The 17,317-nt window shown below is 36.6% G+C and overlaps 1 protein-coding gene across 1 annotated transcript; it reads left to right on the plus strand.

Moving 5' to 3' along the window:
- The first annotated feature begins 9,473 nt into the window (after window positions 1-9,473).
- On the plus strand, window positions 9,474-12,334 carry LOC133289606 (GDSL esterase/lipase At2g04570-like). Its single transcript, XM_061487596.1, has 3 exons — window positions 9,474-9,836; window positions 11,154-11,643; window positions 12,138-12,334. The coding sequence occupies exons 1-3, from the start codon at window positions 9,474-9,476 to the stop codon at window positions 12,332-12,334; spliced, it is 1,050 nt and encodes a 349-aa protein (XP_061343580.1).
- Window positions 12,335-17,317: the final 4,983 nt, after the last annotated feature.

The raw sequence follows: 17,317 nt of genomic DNA on the forward strand, positions 1-17,317 counted from the left end.
CAAATCTTGATTTGTCATCAGTAAAGGTAATGAAATAAGAGTATCCTCCTCTAGCCTCTATAGACATTGGCCCACAAACATCAGTGTGAATGAGTTCTAATAACTCACTAGCCCTATGACTTTCTAGCCCCTTGGGCTTGTGACAAGTCATTTTCCCAGCTAGACAAGATTCACATTGTCCATAGGATTCCAAATCCAAGGAATCTAGGTATCCATTTGCATGCATCCTAGACAATCTTGTTTCATTTATGTGCCCTAGTCTACACTGCCAAAGATATGATTGATTATCCATCCTAGGTCGTTTCACATCTATTTTGAGCATTTCAGTTCCCATTTCCAGAACATACAATCCATTTATTAAGGTAGCAGTACCATAAACAATATCATTCATAATGATAGAAAATGTATCATTCTTAATACTGAAAATAAATCCATCTTGTTCTAAACAAGAAATTGAAATAATGTTTCTAGAAATACTTGGAACATAAAGACATTTATTCAAATGCAAAATAAGGCCCGTAGGCAAAATGAGGTCGGCTTCTCCAATAGAATGAGCAGCAACCCTTGCTCCATTTCCAATGTGGAGGTCCACCTCGTTCCTCTCCAATCTCTTGGGGCTCCTAAGTACCTGCAACATATTGCAGATGTGAGAACCACAACCGGTATCCAATACCCATGAAGTAGGATTAGCACATGAATAATTTATCTCAATCATGAAAATACCTGAGGTAGAAGCATCACCATGCTTCTTTTCCTTCACACTCTTCAGGTAGTCTGGACAGTTCCTCTTCCAATGGTCTTTCTTGCCACAATGGAAGCACTCAGCATCGCCTTTGTCCTTGGATGCTTTCTTACCCTTCTTGTTGCCCTTCTTCTTCTTGGATTTTCCGTTGGGCTTAAGGGAGTCACCTTTAGCAGGCCCCTTACCCTTACCCTTGGCCTTGCTAGGCCCACCAATCAGAAGAGCTTGTGTCTTATCCTTCTTGATAGACACTTCAGCAGTTGTTAACATACTTAACAACTCAGGCAAGCTCACTTGCATCTCATGCATGTGGTAATTCATGATAAATTGACTAAAGGAAGGTGGAAGTGAGGTGAGCACTAAGTCATTACTTAAGCACTAAGTCATTACTTAGTTCGGCATCCATGATAAAGCCTAGATTTCCTAGCTTCTCAATCAGACCGATCATCTTAAGAACATGACTGCCAACAGACATGCTCTTAGACATCCTGCAAGAGAACAATTCTCTTGAGGCCTCATACCTCTCATGCATGCCTTTAATGTCATACAACTCCTTGAGATGTAAGAAAATAGAGGGAGCATCCATATGCTCATGCTGCTTTTGCAGTTCAGGCGACATGGATGCCAACATGATGCAGACAACCAACACATTGTCATCCATGTGCTGTTTGTGGGCCTCGAAATCAAATTCCGCGAACCCATCTTCCCCTTCCCTAGGAGCTACGGGTAATTCAGAATCTAGGACGTAAGCAATCTTTTCGGCCCTTAGAACAATTCTTAGGTTCCGATACCAGTCCATAAAATTTGGACCGATCAGCTTGTTCGTATCAAGTATGGAGCGCATTGACAGTGTATTAGTCATACTAATTAACTGAAAAATGTAAAGATAAAAATTAATTAATATTTGGACATGTAGTAAAAACAAATTATTAAACACTTTTATTAATTTGCCCCTCTCACTATTTTATCTAAGTCAATGACCCTTCCTTTTGACTTAGGGTTATTCTACTTTTAGAATTTACCTTAGTGGGATTAAGAATGCGATTATTTATTTTAACCCCCGTCTGAGACCACAAGATTAATTTAAATAATGGATTGATCTTTATCAATGGTATCTCATACCCTTTCTTAACATTAGGTTGACAACTCCTTGTCACTTAGTGGTGCATCTCATGCAACAAACCTAGCGCTATTACCCTAAGCACATAAGCCCGGCTGGGCCTGCAGCTTATGTCTCAGTTAAGCACTAACCAACACCCCAAGTGTCTTACACTTCTAATACTACTCTTACTCAACGAAACAGTGGGTCCCAACTGGGTTGTAGAGCACCACTATTTAGAGGAGGTTTGAGTAATATTGGTAGTGGGAGGTAATCATGCGCTTAATAATTTTATTCCTTTTAAGGGTTCATTTTATTAAGGGTTTATTAAGTCTCATCAAACGCATTAATATATTATCATGCTAGTTGTAACCTATGTCATACATCTAACAGTTTAAACTAGTCGCAATTGGACTTACATAATAATCATACAAACGCGATTTAGTCCAACTCATGCATACTAGACGTCATAAGCCATAAAGCATACATATCGCGATACTCTATCTCATGCATACTAGTCGTATAATAACATACATGCAAATAAAACAATTTTATTTTGAGATAGTCATGGTGCTCGCTCTTTTGTCCATCTTGCTTCTCAAGCCTCGGCTTCTTGTCGTCTATACGCCACTAGCCTAATTTCTCTAATTACAATTAAAGAAACTCCAAAACATCTTGGAGGGACAAAATTTAAAATACAAAATTTAAATTACAAAATTTGAAATTCAAATTACATCTCTTTTAAAAGAGCCCAAAATTACACATTAATTTAAATTTGAAATTTCAAATTCCGGGCACCATGACCATCCCCTTCCTCTTTTGCACCTGAAATGTTAGACAACTCACAAGTACAAAATATTATCACATAATATATATTTTTCACGTATGTCTTGATATTTAAGAATTAATTATCAAAACATATTTAAAATTTAAAATTTTCCTTAATTTTTCAATTGGCCGAATTATATAACAATTAATATAATTCTAATTTTGTTGACTCTTTCTCAAAGAACACAAAATTAAATCATGCATATAGCCATCAACACTTAATGGCCGAACCATATACTCATGTATATGAGATTAATTTTCGAAAAATTTAATTGCATGCTCATGAAACAATTCATGGAGAAAAAATAAGAAAACAATCAAGGTGTTCAAAACACCTTTCATGGTCGAACTCCACCCTTCAAAAAGGTGCGTCATTTTAAAACTTTTATAAAGAAAAAGACAACCATGAATATGAATGGATGCATGAACATGGCATTCGAAATAACATGTTCATAAAAACGAAAACTTTAATCGTTTAAAGTATTGTAAATTAGAATCCATCATAAAAAATTGAAGCTTTAACCTTTAAAGAGATTTTAACCGTGAAAAATATGATCACAAACAAGGTACCATCACCCGTCGATGGTAAAGCAACCGGGCTCTGATACCACTTGAAAGTTCGAAATGGCCTTGAAGGCCGATGCATGCAAGAGGGAAAAACAAAAATTTTCTTTGCGGAATATACATGCACATCAAGATCATGCTTTAGGAAAGCATAATGTTACCTTGTTCGTGAAATCACCAGATGATCAAGGCAGGTCTGAAGGGTTCAGACCCTCTAACGTTGATCCACACCACCCACTCGTCTAGGTGCAAGAACTCCTTCTTGTGAAGCCACCGAATGATCACCACAAAGAGGCTTGCTAGGCGCTCTATGTGTGAAGATGGAGGCTAGGTGAAAGTGTTTGAAAGAGTGAAGCTCTCAATGTGAAAGCTTCACAAGTGGCGCAGGAGAGAGGAGAGAATAGGCTAGGTTTTCAGAAAAACCCTTGGAGGAACAACTGAACACTTAGACACATAAGAGGAGAGTATTTAAAATAAAATACCAATCAGATTTTTCTCCTAAAAATCTGATCATTAGGCGCCAGATAGGAGAGAGAGAAGTGGAGCTGTTTTATTTTAAAGATTGCTAACAGTCTCCTAGAATATTTTCTTGAGAATTGGTTCAAAACCTATTCAAAATTCTGATCAGAAATCTTCATAAGATCAGCTATATGGTGCGCCCCATATAGCCCAAAAAGGTGACCAGATACATCTGAGTAGTTGCATTCAAATTTGAATCAACTCACTCAGATTTTCTCCCAACTGACTGAATCTTCTGGAGCTGATTTTGATGAGCAAATCTTGCTCACCAACAACCCAAATCAGAGCCATATATGGCCTTGGATCTTGTCCAAAAGATTCTCTCATGATACTAGTGATTTGTTCCAACAAGATCTCATCTTATCCTTTTGTTATAAAACAACCTTTCATAGGCAATTCAAATTCAAATTCAAATTCAAATATTTGAATTCAAACATTCAAATATTCAAATTCAAATGTTCAAACATTCAAATTTAAAATTCAAATTCAAAATTCAAAATTCAAATTTTCAAATTTCAAAATTCAAAATTCGAATTCAAAATCCAAATTTCAAATTTCAAATTTCAAATTTCAAATTTCAAATTCAAAATTCGAATTTCGAAATTCAAATTCAAAATTCAAAATTTCAAAATTCAAATTTCGAATTCCAAAATTCAAAATTTAAATGTTTGATAATTAATTTAACTAATTAAATTAATTAGTAATGTCTTGGACTATCCAAGCCCATTACAATGAACCATGCGCCCTCCACCCCTTTAGGTGGAGTACCAAACAACTTCTTGGGCTAATAACTATTATTAGGTCCAATACCTTTAATGCTAGAGCATCTAGACAATTAGGTGTTTGTGTGTGACCCATTAGGTCCAACTTAGCCACTGACATAAATGGGCTTGGGTCCAATAAGCCCACAACCCATCTAATGACAACACAGAGCACTAGCAATGCTTTGTTGCCCCTGAACTAGTTAGATTAATGATTTGATCATCCTATTAAACATATTTGGTTGCCGTATATATTTCATTTCGTCTCGGTTACCTTCCCATAAAACCTAGGGTAAGGAAGCGTATCAACCCCTGCGGTTTAGGGTAAGCTTTATTCGAAATAGGGAATCTTCAATTTACAGACTCTAAAGGCAGATCATCTCATGATCTCTTTTACTATGCATAGATTCCTGAGTCCCTGTCAATGTCATCCCGATTTCTCCGGTTTACAAATAACCTAATCTCTCACAAAGATTTGACGAATTCCTTCAGCTTATCACCCTAGCCATGTGTTCTTTCAGGACAAGCCCAACAGTATACCTATGAGTCTCCATGTTTCAGGCAGACGAGGTGCACAATCAAAGCATGCAACACAGTCTAGGTAATAACTTCTGGTCTTAGGAAAGACATACCCAAATATAAAGAGACTACTCTAATGATACTCTCTGTGAGAGTTCCTCATAGAGTCTCTTTGTGGGTCCGTTCAGTGCAAGCTATACCCGTATAGGTCCACCCACGACTTTAGCTAAGACATCTCCATATCTGTAGCACATGAGGTCTATACCTTGTATCCATATACAAATAGATAAGTCGTGCTAGTCTTACCCGAGATTACTGACCCTATTCTCAGTATCTCTAGACTAGGAACATAAAATTAGGAATAAACATCCGGTATTCTTAAATCCTCATGATTGTGATCTCATCACAGATACTCAAGAGATACCTATTTTATTCCACGGGGTTTATCAAGTTATTCATAATATATTAATATTAATATCGAGACATAATTATGAAACAAGATAAAGAGTGCTTTTATTTATTTGCGACAATATTAAAAAGGTCTACATCTCTGTCCTTATTTAATCATAAGATTGTCTCTAGGACACCCAAATACTAACAGTTTCCCCCGTTGAAGCTTCTTTGGTGACTTTTCTCCTTACTCTATCTCTTGATTTCCATCTATTTGATGATGTTGTTGGATTCCTCTATTGTTTTATAGAGATAACATTATATATGTGTACCCATTATTATTTATTATTGATAATTGAGATTTGGGTGGACTCTGATAAAGGTCCCGTGATTTTTCTTCCCATATTGGGTTTTCCACTTAGAAAATCTTGGTGCCATTTATTTTTCGCCGTTGTCTTTATTTGATTTCTAAGTTGCTTACTTCAATTTGCACTTGCTTTATTTGTTGGCCCCCAACAAAGTGGTATCAAAGCCAATGGTGGATTGGCCTATCGTGATTCGAGTATTTAAAGATATGGAAAGTCAAGGTCTTATTAAGTATAGCCAAGCTTTGATGGAAGAGGAAATGTTTGATGAGAAGTCAAACTTTGATGAACTCCATGAATACTCGAAAAAGCTTATCCTTGAAGGGAAAAGAATGTGAGTCTAGGACTCACCCTTGAGAGGGAGATGTTGGGGATCTAAGTGTGAGTTAGTGAAGACTCATATTGGTTATGAATGAATTAAATAAGTATCATATAAGTAGAATGACTTATGCACCTAATGTCTTAAAGTTTTGGGTTTAATTATCATGTCTAAGGCCATTTAACGTCGTTGCTCACTTAACTTATGAATGACGGTCTCTCCCTGCCACGAGCTCTCCAGCTCAATAGATCCTGCCCTATATATTTAATATATTTATTTCGTGTTAAACATTCAAAAGTTGACAGGTAAAGCCATACATCGTGTGGGGAGTTTTAGGTGGTGTTTTGTTGGGAGCTTTTCAGCGGATATCTATCTTTCTCAAGTATGGCTTTTTGAAACACCATGTTTGTTTCAACGTTTTTCACCAAAAACCCATCTATCCAATTTGTCTGGATTTATGAGAAACATAGATATCCGCACTGTTTAGAAACCCAATTTGAAGGTGGGATTTTTCGGAAAACTAGTTATCTGGCTTTTAATGCACTGTTGATTTCATAAAGCTACCTAATTTTCCCAGTAAAGTTTTTCCCCACCAAACAACTTTTTTTTACATTTTTCTACCTATCTCACTTTATCTATCTTTCCAATTATTTCTCTATCTATCTCATTTCTCTACTATTCCAAAAAAATTTCCTGAACCAAAGGCCCCCTTAGGGTGATTGATGACACTTACTGTGCAACCTTATGAAGTACGGGGACTTTTGTTTGGTTCCTTCTTTTCATTGTTGAAATAGTCATTGATGCAATCGCGTCTTCATGTATGATTTTTTTATTATTGAAATGTTTCTATGTATATTTTCTTTCTCTTGATACTTATTAATAATAAGTTAAATTTAATTGGTAATTTAAATAATATTATTCTCGTATTAATATATATATTTTTAAATATATTCTCCAATTAATATTTGTTTTTAGGTAAATGCCAGGGGACTAGGGACAATTGTTTCACATGATATATTCTCTATCACCATATGTTAGAGGATGCAAATATACGTTTTTTTTTTTTTTTTTTTTATAAACTGCAGATATACGTCTTTTCAAGCTTACTTACCTTCAATTCATTGCATCTCTCCACTCTCCTCGTATTTATTCTTTCAACTTTTGCTTCATGACCAATTATATCAAATGCGAAATGGTGGTATATATATCTTTACAAAGGAGAAATAATGTTAAAAAAAACACTAAGATATTATAATCTAGGTAAAATTGTAACTAGGGGGTGAAACTGGATCGGGTCGGCCTACAGGGGCCTACGTCAGGCCAGACCTGACCTAGTATATTTCGTAAAATAGGCCGGACTTGGGCTTTGAAAAAGCTTGTTTAATAAAAAGGCCATAGGCCCACTTTCACAAGGCCTGGCCTTATTGTACTATTTATTTCAAATAAAATAAAATATAATAAGTATGCCTTGAAGAAAAAACAAAAAGATATAAATTTAATCAATTGCAATTATTTATAACTTAATTATATTCGATTATATTTTAAAAGAAATTTGCTTTAATTCTTATTAGGAAGAATCAACATCTCAGCATATTAGATTATGTATATGAATATATTAAAAGGTTTTTGGGAGAGGTTATACTTACTACAAGCATTATGATGTGTTTGTTGGATTCATGTAGTTATTTTAATTTACATAGTATGGATTGTTTGTTGGATCTGATGAAATATTTGTTATTTAGTTTGAGCATTTTGCTTTTGAAAGTGACTTAAATGTAGATTGTATAAGTTTTGTTGTGATTCATGATTCTGTTTGGACGTTGAAATTATGATTTTGGGTTTAGCAACATAATTTGAGTATTCTGTAAAGTTGATTCATGGTTGCTTGGAAGTGAAAAAATTAACAGGCTAACGAGCTGGGCCAGACAATTTGTTTTTTTTATAAGTGGGGCAAGGCAGGCTAACAGTTAGACTCATACCAGGCTTGGACCAAACCAAATTAGAATTTTTTAACGTAGGCTTGGGCTTTTCGGGGCAAAGTTTGGCCCAGCCCAACCCACTTTCACCCCTAATTGTAACGCACAAATTCTTTCTTTCTTGTACACATTTTTCAATTTATTTTATGTGCAGGCAATAAAGAGACTAATAAATTTCTTTTACTAACAATTTATTCTTTTATGGCCAAACATCGTCATAAACTTCGTCCAAAATTTGGTTAGCATGGGCTCAGTACTACTTCATAACAAAACAAACACTAGATGTGTATTATATATAATAGGGAAATACATTTGTGATGTTACATGATAAATAAATAGTCATTATATTAAGAAAAAGATAAGACCAATTTATTGTGCCCTTTTTATTTTTTTTAATATTATATAACTTGTCTTTTTTCCTAACATAACAATTATTCATTTATCATGTAAAATGACAAATGCATTTCCCTATATTATAACAACAAATCACATAACTCAAAGTTAAAATTGCATGAAAGATAAAAATGTTTCAAAGTCTTAATCATGGTACAAATAATAAAAGATTATTTTTTTTGGTATCCTAATAATAAAAGATTATTATTAATTACTTTATACAAAAATTTAAAAAAATTATAAATTTATAAATTACAAACTTACCGAGTTCAATTATATTTGACGCGTCTACCAACCATATATATTAAACTAAAAAACTTTCTCTTAAAAAATAGTACATGTTATTTTATTTTATTTTTAAATTATTTTATATTAATTATGCATATAATATCTTCCTTAAAATTTCAAATATTCTTCTCTTTCAATCTATAATTTTTATATTTTACTTAAATGAATTACGCTATCTCTTGTTGATTATAAATATTTTTCTCTTAATTTATATTTTTAAAAAGACTTTAAAAGTAATCGTGCTACCACTAGTACATCAATTATTCGAAACTGTTAGCACTTTTTGGTGGTGTGGTCCTTTTTTTGCCAAGTTACACTGTTCGAGATAGTAAATTTATCTAACCCTTGACCATTGCACTAAATTTTTTTGAGCAACTTCCATATTTGGAGTACAAAAATCCCAAATTCACACTTCCCATTACCACGCACTCTGCAACTATGTCTCTACTTAAAGAAACATCCCCAGTCATTATCACACCAAATTTGTGCAAACTTCCATTGGTACCATAAAAAGTGCAAATGGCCATCCCATTTAAAAAAACACATAACTCATCCCTTAGACATTATGGTTCCAACAACTTATTCACCTAAAAATCCAAGTTCCATTAATATTCCAAACCAATATTTATTCCATCACAAATATCTACAACTCAAACCTCACTCACATCACACTTACCCTAAACACACACACACACACACACACACACACAATGGAAGGGCACATATTGTGCATCATTTTGCTTCAATGTCTCACCGTGGTTACCATAACTAGTGCTAAGGTTCCAGCTATCATTGTCTTTGGTGACTCGTCTGTTGACGCAGGGAACAACAATTACATAGCCACGGTTGCTAGGAGCAATTTCCAGCCATATGGTCGTGACTTTGTAGGTGGAAAACCAACTGGGAGATTCAGCAATGGGAAAATAGCAACAGATTTCATATCTGAAGCATTTGGAATCAAGCCATATATACCAGCATACTTGGATCCTAATTATAACATCTCACATTTTGCCACTGGGGTCACATTTGCTTCTGCTGCTACTGGTTATGACAATGCTACTTCAGATGTGCTAGTAAGTAACGCGCGTCTCATTATTAAAATTATTTTTATATTTATTTATTTTTTATAGATACCAACTGGTATTTGAAGCCCTACTCGACTAATTCAATTTCGGATTTGAGTCTTTTCACTATTCCCACGAGTTGTGTGCGACTCTATGAATTGAACTCACTATCCTTTAGGCTGAAGTCTAGCTGATCGCCACTAGATCAATAACTCTTGGGTTAAAAGTATTTTTTTCTATAGAATGGTGGCATTGGCATTCAAATCTATAATCTCATGCAAACTACCTAAATCCCTCACCAGACTAATACTACGTACTTATATTCAATAGCGGACCTAGAATTTTTTTTTAATGTCTGTACAATTAGAATAAAAGAATAAAGTAAAAAAAAAACTAAAGAAAATTTTAAATATATTAAAATACAAAAGAATATATATAAAAAAAAATTTAACTTAATATGAAAAAAGTAATCAAGAGTCAACTAAACTGTTATAATAGAACATTTTGGGTTCTCAACAAAAATTACGGGCCTCAATTTAATCTCTTAGGGGAAAAAAGTCTACTCGTGATCCTCAGAATTTAAAAATAGACCCAGATAATCAAAATCATAGTCCTCTAAAATTCAAAAAGATTTACATTAATCCCTCAAAAGGACTAACATGGGTCTATTTTGAATTTTAAAGAGATCACGAGTCGACTTTTTTTTTAAGAGATTAAATTGGATCCTGTAACTTTTGTTCATGACTCAATATATATATATATATATATATATATATATATATATATATATTTTTTTTTTTCTCCAAAAAATTTGTGTGTGCACTTGCACACACTAAAACATATGTAGGTCCGTTACTGCTTATATTTAATGTGTTTTTTAATATCAGTATCAATTTATTTATTTTTTTGTGTCATTTCATAATGTTTGATATGTTGCATGAGTTGGATTATACAAACCAAGCTTAATTATTTCCTTTGGTATAAAATAAGCCCATTTCTGATGATGACGATGAAGGTTGTTTGAAAATAAATGGTGCTATTAAAAGGCATTTGGAGACATAACTTCTATGTAGATCTGAATTCAACTTCAGAAATGAAATTTTAGATGTGGCACCTAAATTCAGGTAAAGACACATTTGTATTGTGATGACAATATTTATGTCAATAATATTACTCTTTAAATAACAACTCTAGCATTGTTTATGCTTGATAAAAAGGACTAGAGTTTAAATTACTTTGACAGTTAATTAGTTATGCAATGTGTACAAATTCTGTCCCATTTGGATAACATTATTTATTAATTTGAATTTTGGGTCATAAATGCAGTCTGTGATACCATTATGGAAGCAGTTGGAGTACTACAAGGGATACCAAAAGAAATTGAGTACCTATCTCGGAGAAAGAAGGGCAAATGAGACAATAACAAAGTCATTGCACGTGATAAGTTTAGGAACAAATGACTTTCTAGAGAACTACTATGCAATCCCTGGTAGGGCATCACAATACACACCAAGGGAGTATCAAAGTTTTCTTGCTGGAATAGCTGAGAATTTCATCCACAAACTCTATGGTCTTGGTGCTAGGAAGATATCCCTAGGAGGTTTACCTCCCATGGGGTGCTTGCCCTTAGAGAGGACCACAAATTTTGTTGGTGGAAATGACTGTGTTCCTAGTTACAATAACATTGCATTGGAGTTCAATGATAAACTCAATAAATTGACCACAAAGCTGAAGAAGGACCTTCGTGGAGTCAGAATAGTATTTTCAAATCCGTATGATATTTTGTTGCGTATTGTAAAAAAGCCTTCCCAATATGGTAAGTTATACATATATAGAACTTATAACTAGATTATTTTATTTTTTGTCTTTTTGATGTGCATAGCAGTTGATGTCACACAAACACGGGAAAGGTTAGCGAGTATGTTAGCTTTATTGCATGAAGGTTTTATTTTCATTATTTTTTTATATATACTATAGTGAATTTTACTTATTTTCTTGAAAATTTTACGAGTATCATACTTGCATGCCATAAAAATATTTTAGATGCATTTAATTACATTATTAATAATATAAAAAAAACATACATCAAAATGTAATTTCTAAAACTTAAATTTTGTTTCATGTTCCTTCAATTATCCCTTTTTTCTTATTATTGTTTTCTATTTTTCATATCATTAATACAAAAAGACAAATTTAAAGTTTACGAAACTTTTTTTTTACGATAAGAAAATAAGTTATTATACAGTTGTTTCTTTAAACAAAAGATAAATTAAAACATTATAGATATAATTAAAATATTTTTGTGTTCAGGGTTTCAAGTGACCTCAATGGCATGCTGTGCTACTGGAATGTTTGAGATGGGATATGCATGCAGCAGGGCCAGTCTTTTCAGTTGCATAGATGCTTCCAAATATGTATTTTGGGACTCATTTCATCCAACGGACAAAACCAATGGTATCATTGCAAACTACGTGGTGAAGAACGCATTAGCTCAATTTTTGTATTAAATAAATGTTTAATTTCCGAATTTTATATATGTGATGTAATGTCATTATGTGACTTTTTTAATTAATGGTTGTTTTTAATAATTTCCAAATCAGAATTGTTTGAAAGTTATGTAGCAAAATGCTCTTATTTTAGTACTACTACTTCTGACAAGTTAGAATAATTTTAAAGAAATTGTTCAAAAACCGCCTTCTTTTTTTTTTGGATAGAAAGGAAAACAAAAGGACAAAGCTAGTTAGCAACCATTTTGGGAGTGGCACTCCCCAGTTGGTCCCTTAACAGCAGACTGTTACAATCGGAGGGAGGGGAGTCAAGGATAACTAATTCCCATCCTAGGTGATTATAGGAAGAAGCTAACCAATCAGCTACTGTGTTCCCTCCTCTGTGGATATGGGTTAATTCCACACTCCACTCTCTGTTCAAAAGCGATTGGATCTTTAGGATAATGGATCTACGGTTCTCCATGCAGCCCTGCTTTGAGAGGTCAAGAGCAGTAGTTGAGTCACTCTCCAAGCAAACTTTTCTATACCCTCTGTCCCACGCAAGCCTCACCCTTGTAGAATACCATTTAATTCAGCTGAAAGAGAATTCCCATGCCCAGTATTCTTTCTAAAACCCACTAGCCACCTGCCTTCAACATCGCGAATGACTCCACCACACGACGTGCTGGTCCCATCCAAGGAGCTAGATCCATCCGTGTTAACCTTGATCCAATCAAAAGGGGGAGGAATCCATTTAATGAAGCTAACGGTTCTGGGCCTGGGATGGAGGATAACTGCAGCTTGCATCCTCTCTGACAGAAAGATGTTCTCCACTAGGTTCCTAATCTGCAGGAATGTGCCAACAGCATTTGGAGATTTATCATTGAAAATGAACTCATTACGGTCCAACCAGATGCACCAGCACGTCACCCCAAACCAAATTGCTTTGCAGTCATCAATTTCTCTTGTACCTGTTTTTAGGTTTCCACTCAGCCAGCGCTCCAGTGGCAAAGTAAAGAACTGAGGTTGAACTGTAGGTCCTAGGATCAGTTTCCAAACTCTTCGAGCCGAAACACAGTCTCTAACCATATGGAGGCTGCTTTCGCAAGGATTATGACACCTTGGGCAGGTTGCTGATTCGCCTATACCTCTTCTTAATCTCTGGTCATTGGTAAGGATTTTGTTGTGAAGGAGAAGCCAGAGAAAGAATTGGATCTTATGCGGGGCCTTTCCACTTCCATGGAATTGACCACAAATCATTGCTGGGAAGAGGATCCGGAGACAACTTCCTATACGCACTGTTGACAGAAAAGGATCCATCCTTGGAATCAATCCAAATGATGCAGTCTTCTCCTTCATTTGGGAGAGGAGGCAGCTGACCCGCTATGATATTGTGAATGTATGGAGGTATGATATGTTGGAAGCTCTGCCAGTTCCAGTTATCAAGTTGGTCTACATATCTGCTAACGCTCCACTTCAGGGTCTCCTCAGGGACAGTTACAGTAGCAGAATCAATTAGAGGCTTCTCAGTCGGCAGCCATCTATCAGTCCAAAATTTTGCTTTCCTCCCATTCCCAACAAGGATCCTCGAGTTGGCAGTTACATCTTCCCAGGAGTTTTGGACACCTTTCCACAGGTTGGACTTAATGGGATGCCTCCCAATATCAGGTAACAGGTCCTCGCCAACCCCATATTTGTTGCGGATGACCTTCACCCAAAGGGAGTTTGGCTTGGAAAGAATACCATGCCCGATCTTCATAATCATGGCCTTGTTCATCAATCTGGACTGTTTCATACCCACACCCCCATCACCTCTATGAGCACACAGCGTACCCCAATTAACCAGGTGGATTTTCCGTTGTTCTGTGGATGAGCCCCATATGAAACTCCTCATTTTTTTGTCCAGGTTATCACAGAGCTGAAGGGGAAAGGATACTGACTGCATGGTGTAGGTAGGTAGAGCAGCAAGCACAGACTTGGCAAGGGTAACCCTCCCAGCTAAGGGCAAGTTGTGGTGGCTCCAACTGTTCAACCTGTTATTGACTCTCACCATAACCTGGGCTAGTGAATCTTTGGACACACGGTTATGATGGAGAGAAACCCCAAGATACTTCCCAAGATCCCCTGTAAGGTTAATGTTCACGCACTCGCTGATCTCTTTAGCCTTCGGAAAACAAGTATTTATGGAGAAGAACACTTTTGACTTATCTCGGCTGATACTTTGCCCAGAAGCTTGGCAAAACGTTCTAAGGACCTGATTAATTAACTGAGCTTGGTCGAGGGAAGCTTCCGCAAACAGAATAATATCATCCGCAAAAAGAAGATGGGTCATGGGAGGCCCATTCCTCTTCAGGATTATCGGTTTTCAGGCTTTAACCTCATTCGCAACCTGAATCAAGTGGGCTAGTCTTTCTGCACATAAGACAGAGAGGTAAGGGGATAGGGGATCTCCTTGACGGATTTCTCTACCAGGCTTGAAATCTTTAGTTCTCTTGTCGTTCCACAAAAGGTTCATCGATGCAGAGTTAACACACATGTCAATCAACCGGATTAGGTTCTCAGGCAAGCCAACTTCCACAAGAGTATAATGGATGAAGCTCCACTCCAACCTGTCGTAAGCCTTTTCGAGGTCCAATTTAATAGCCATACACTGTTTCGCACCTTTTTTCACCTTCATGGAATGAATTACCTCCTGAGCAATAACAATATTACCATTCCCATTCCTTCCAAGAACGAAACTGCATTGAGTAGGGGAGATCCAGGTCTGCATATGATCTCTCAGCCGACTAGCAATGACCTTGGTTATAATCTTGTAGGACACATTACAGAGGCTAATGGGTCGGAATTGATTAATTCTTTCGGGCACTTCCACCTTCGGAATAAGAACCACGAGCGTCTGGTTGATCTCAGCAACCTTTTTTAGATTAGAGAAAACCTCCTGGATGAGTCGACAAAGGGAAAGGTGGATAGAGTTCCATTGAGTCTGATAGAAGACAGCTTGAAGACCATCCGGGCCAGGGGCTTCGAATTTGCCCATGCTGAAAACAGTCCTCCTGATTTCCTCAATGGAAGGAGCCATACCAAGCTCCAAGAGCCTCTCATTCTCTAACCGAGGAAAGGCTCCTTTGATAGGAAAGTCATCCAGGTCAATCTCCCCCGCAAAATAGATTTTGGCAAAGTACTCCAAAGCTAAGTCGATGATTTCCTGGGGCTCAGCAAGCCAGTTGCCATCGGCATTCATGATAGCATTGATCTTATTTCTTCTTCTCTTAGCCACTGTATTGGAGTGATAAAACTTTGTATTCATGTCCCCTATTTTAATCCAGTTGCAACGAGACCTTTGGAACCAGTCAAGCTCTTCTCGTATAAGAATACATTCCAGTTCCTTCCAAAGGGATCTTAACAGGCTAACAAGGCTATGATCGTACCGGAAGCTGAGCTGATCCTCAACACCTTTGATTCTTGCATGTAACCTATTTTTTTGTCTCTGAGATACTCTGAAGGTGTTCCTATGCCAATCCAGCACTTCCACTGAAATTTTTCCCTAGCCTCTGACTAGCTATGAGAATTGTTCCAGCACTTGGAGACAAGGTCACCAAAATCGTCAGCTGTTAGCCAAGAGGCTAGAAATCTAAACGGCTTCTCTCTTGAACACTGATCCTCCACAGTCCTATTGGTTACTAAAATAGGACGATGGTCAGATGAATAGTATGGAAGGTGAACTACGTACCTGTTCTCCTAAGCCATATCCCATTTGTCATTCACACAAACTCTATCCATCCGTTCTTGTAAATCATTCTGTTTCCAAGTGAAGCTCGGACCTGTGTGCCCAACATCTTTCAAGAGGCAAGCGTCCAAACAATCTCTAAAATCAGTAGCATTACTCCAGCAAAAATCACCCCCTCCTTTCTTTTTTGAGCGGAGGAGCATGAAATCCCCTAACACCATCCAACTATCGTTATTGACAGTAGAGACAATTTGAATGAGTGCCTTTCCGTACGTCTAGGGCTTGCGTAAACAAAGGAGATTAGCTCATTTTTTTCCAGTCTCCTTATGATGCGCTTTCACATGAACAAATTGGTGAAGCGATAGGAGAATCTGGATGGAGATATCAGCCTCATCCCAAAGGACCCATATACCCCCAGAGAACGCCAAGGCATCCTGGGGGTGGGAATTATTGAATCCAAACTGCTTGATTCTTTTCTCAGCCTTCTCCCCACTACATCTGGTTTCAAGGAGAATAAGCACTTTGATCTTAAACCTAAACTTTAAGTCCCGGATAAGAGCAACAAAACCTTTTTTATGCACACCCCTACTGTTCCAAATAAAGAAAGTCATAAGGAAACTAATAGAAGGGACAAATGTGGGCCTGAGAGGGCTGGGCCAAGACATTATTGGGCTGTTGAATGAGAACCCCAAATCGCTAGGGTCTGATCCAGCAAGGCGTTTTCCTGGTCTTTATCCATGAATTCCATCATAGTTATGATCTCCTCTTCCTTGGCCCTTGATGGGACGTAAATTCGTTCCCATCTAAGCCCATTTTGATGGAAAAATACCATACGTTCCCTCATCTGATGAGCAACTTCAGCATGAAAATCACTTGTTTTACACATTTGTGACAAAAACACAGTGGGGGAACGGATGGTAACGGATTCCTTTAAAATATATTAAAAGGGGAACGGACTGAGACGCATTTAATGCACCTGCTCCATTCATGTAATGCTTCTGTACACTTTGTAGGTAACGTAGAGTTAAAGACTTCTAAAAAGCAAGGCGGTGCACCAACTGAGCAGCTAGAAACGTGAAGAGCAGAGAATCAAGAGTTCTCATTGGCTGAAAACAGAAGCAAAGCATGGGAAGGTCTGCAAACAACGGCTAATCATCACCAAATCCTGTTCCATTCAGCAATTCACGCAAGCTTCACACTTTGCTACCACAGTCCCGTCCCCTCATTCAAGCAACTAGCTCCAAAGGAATTACAGTCTTGCCACTCCTCTTCCAGCT

This window comes from Gastrolobium bilobum, unplaced genomic scaffold, assembly GCF_033153095.1.
Source record: "Gastrolobium bilobum isolate Gb01-03AN ecotype WA unplaced genomic scaffold, APGP_CSIRO_Gbil_v1 utg1204, whole genome shotgun sequence".
Classification (NCBI taxonomy): domain Eukaryota; kingdom Viridiplantae; phylum Streptophyta; class Magnoliopsida; order Fabales; family Fabaceae; genus Gastrolobium; species Gastrolobium bilobum.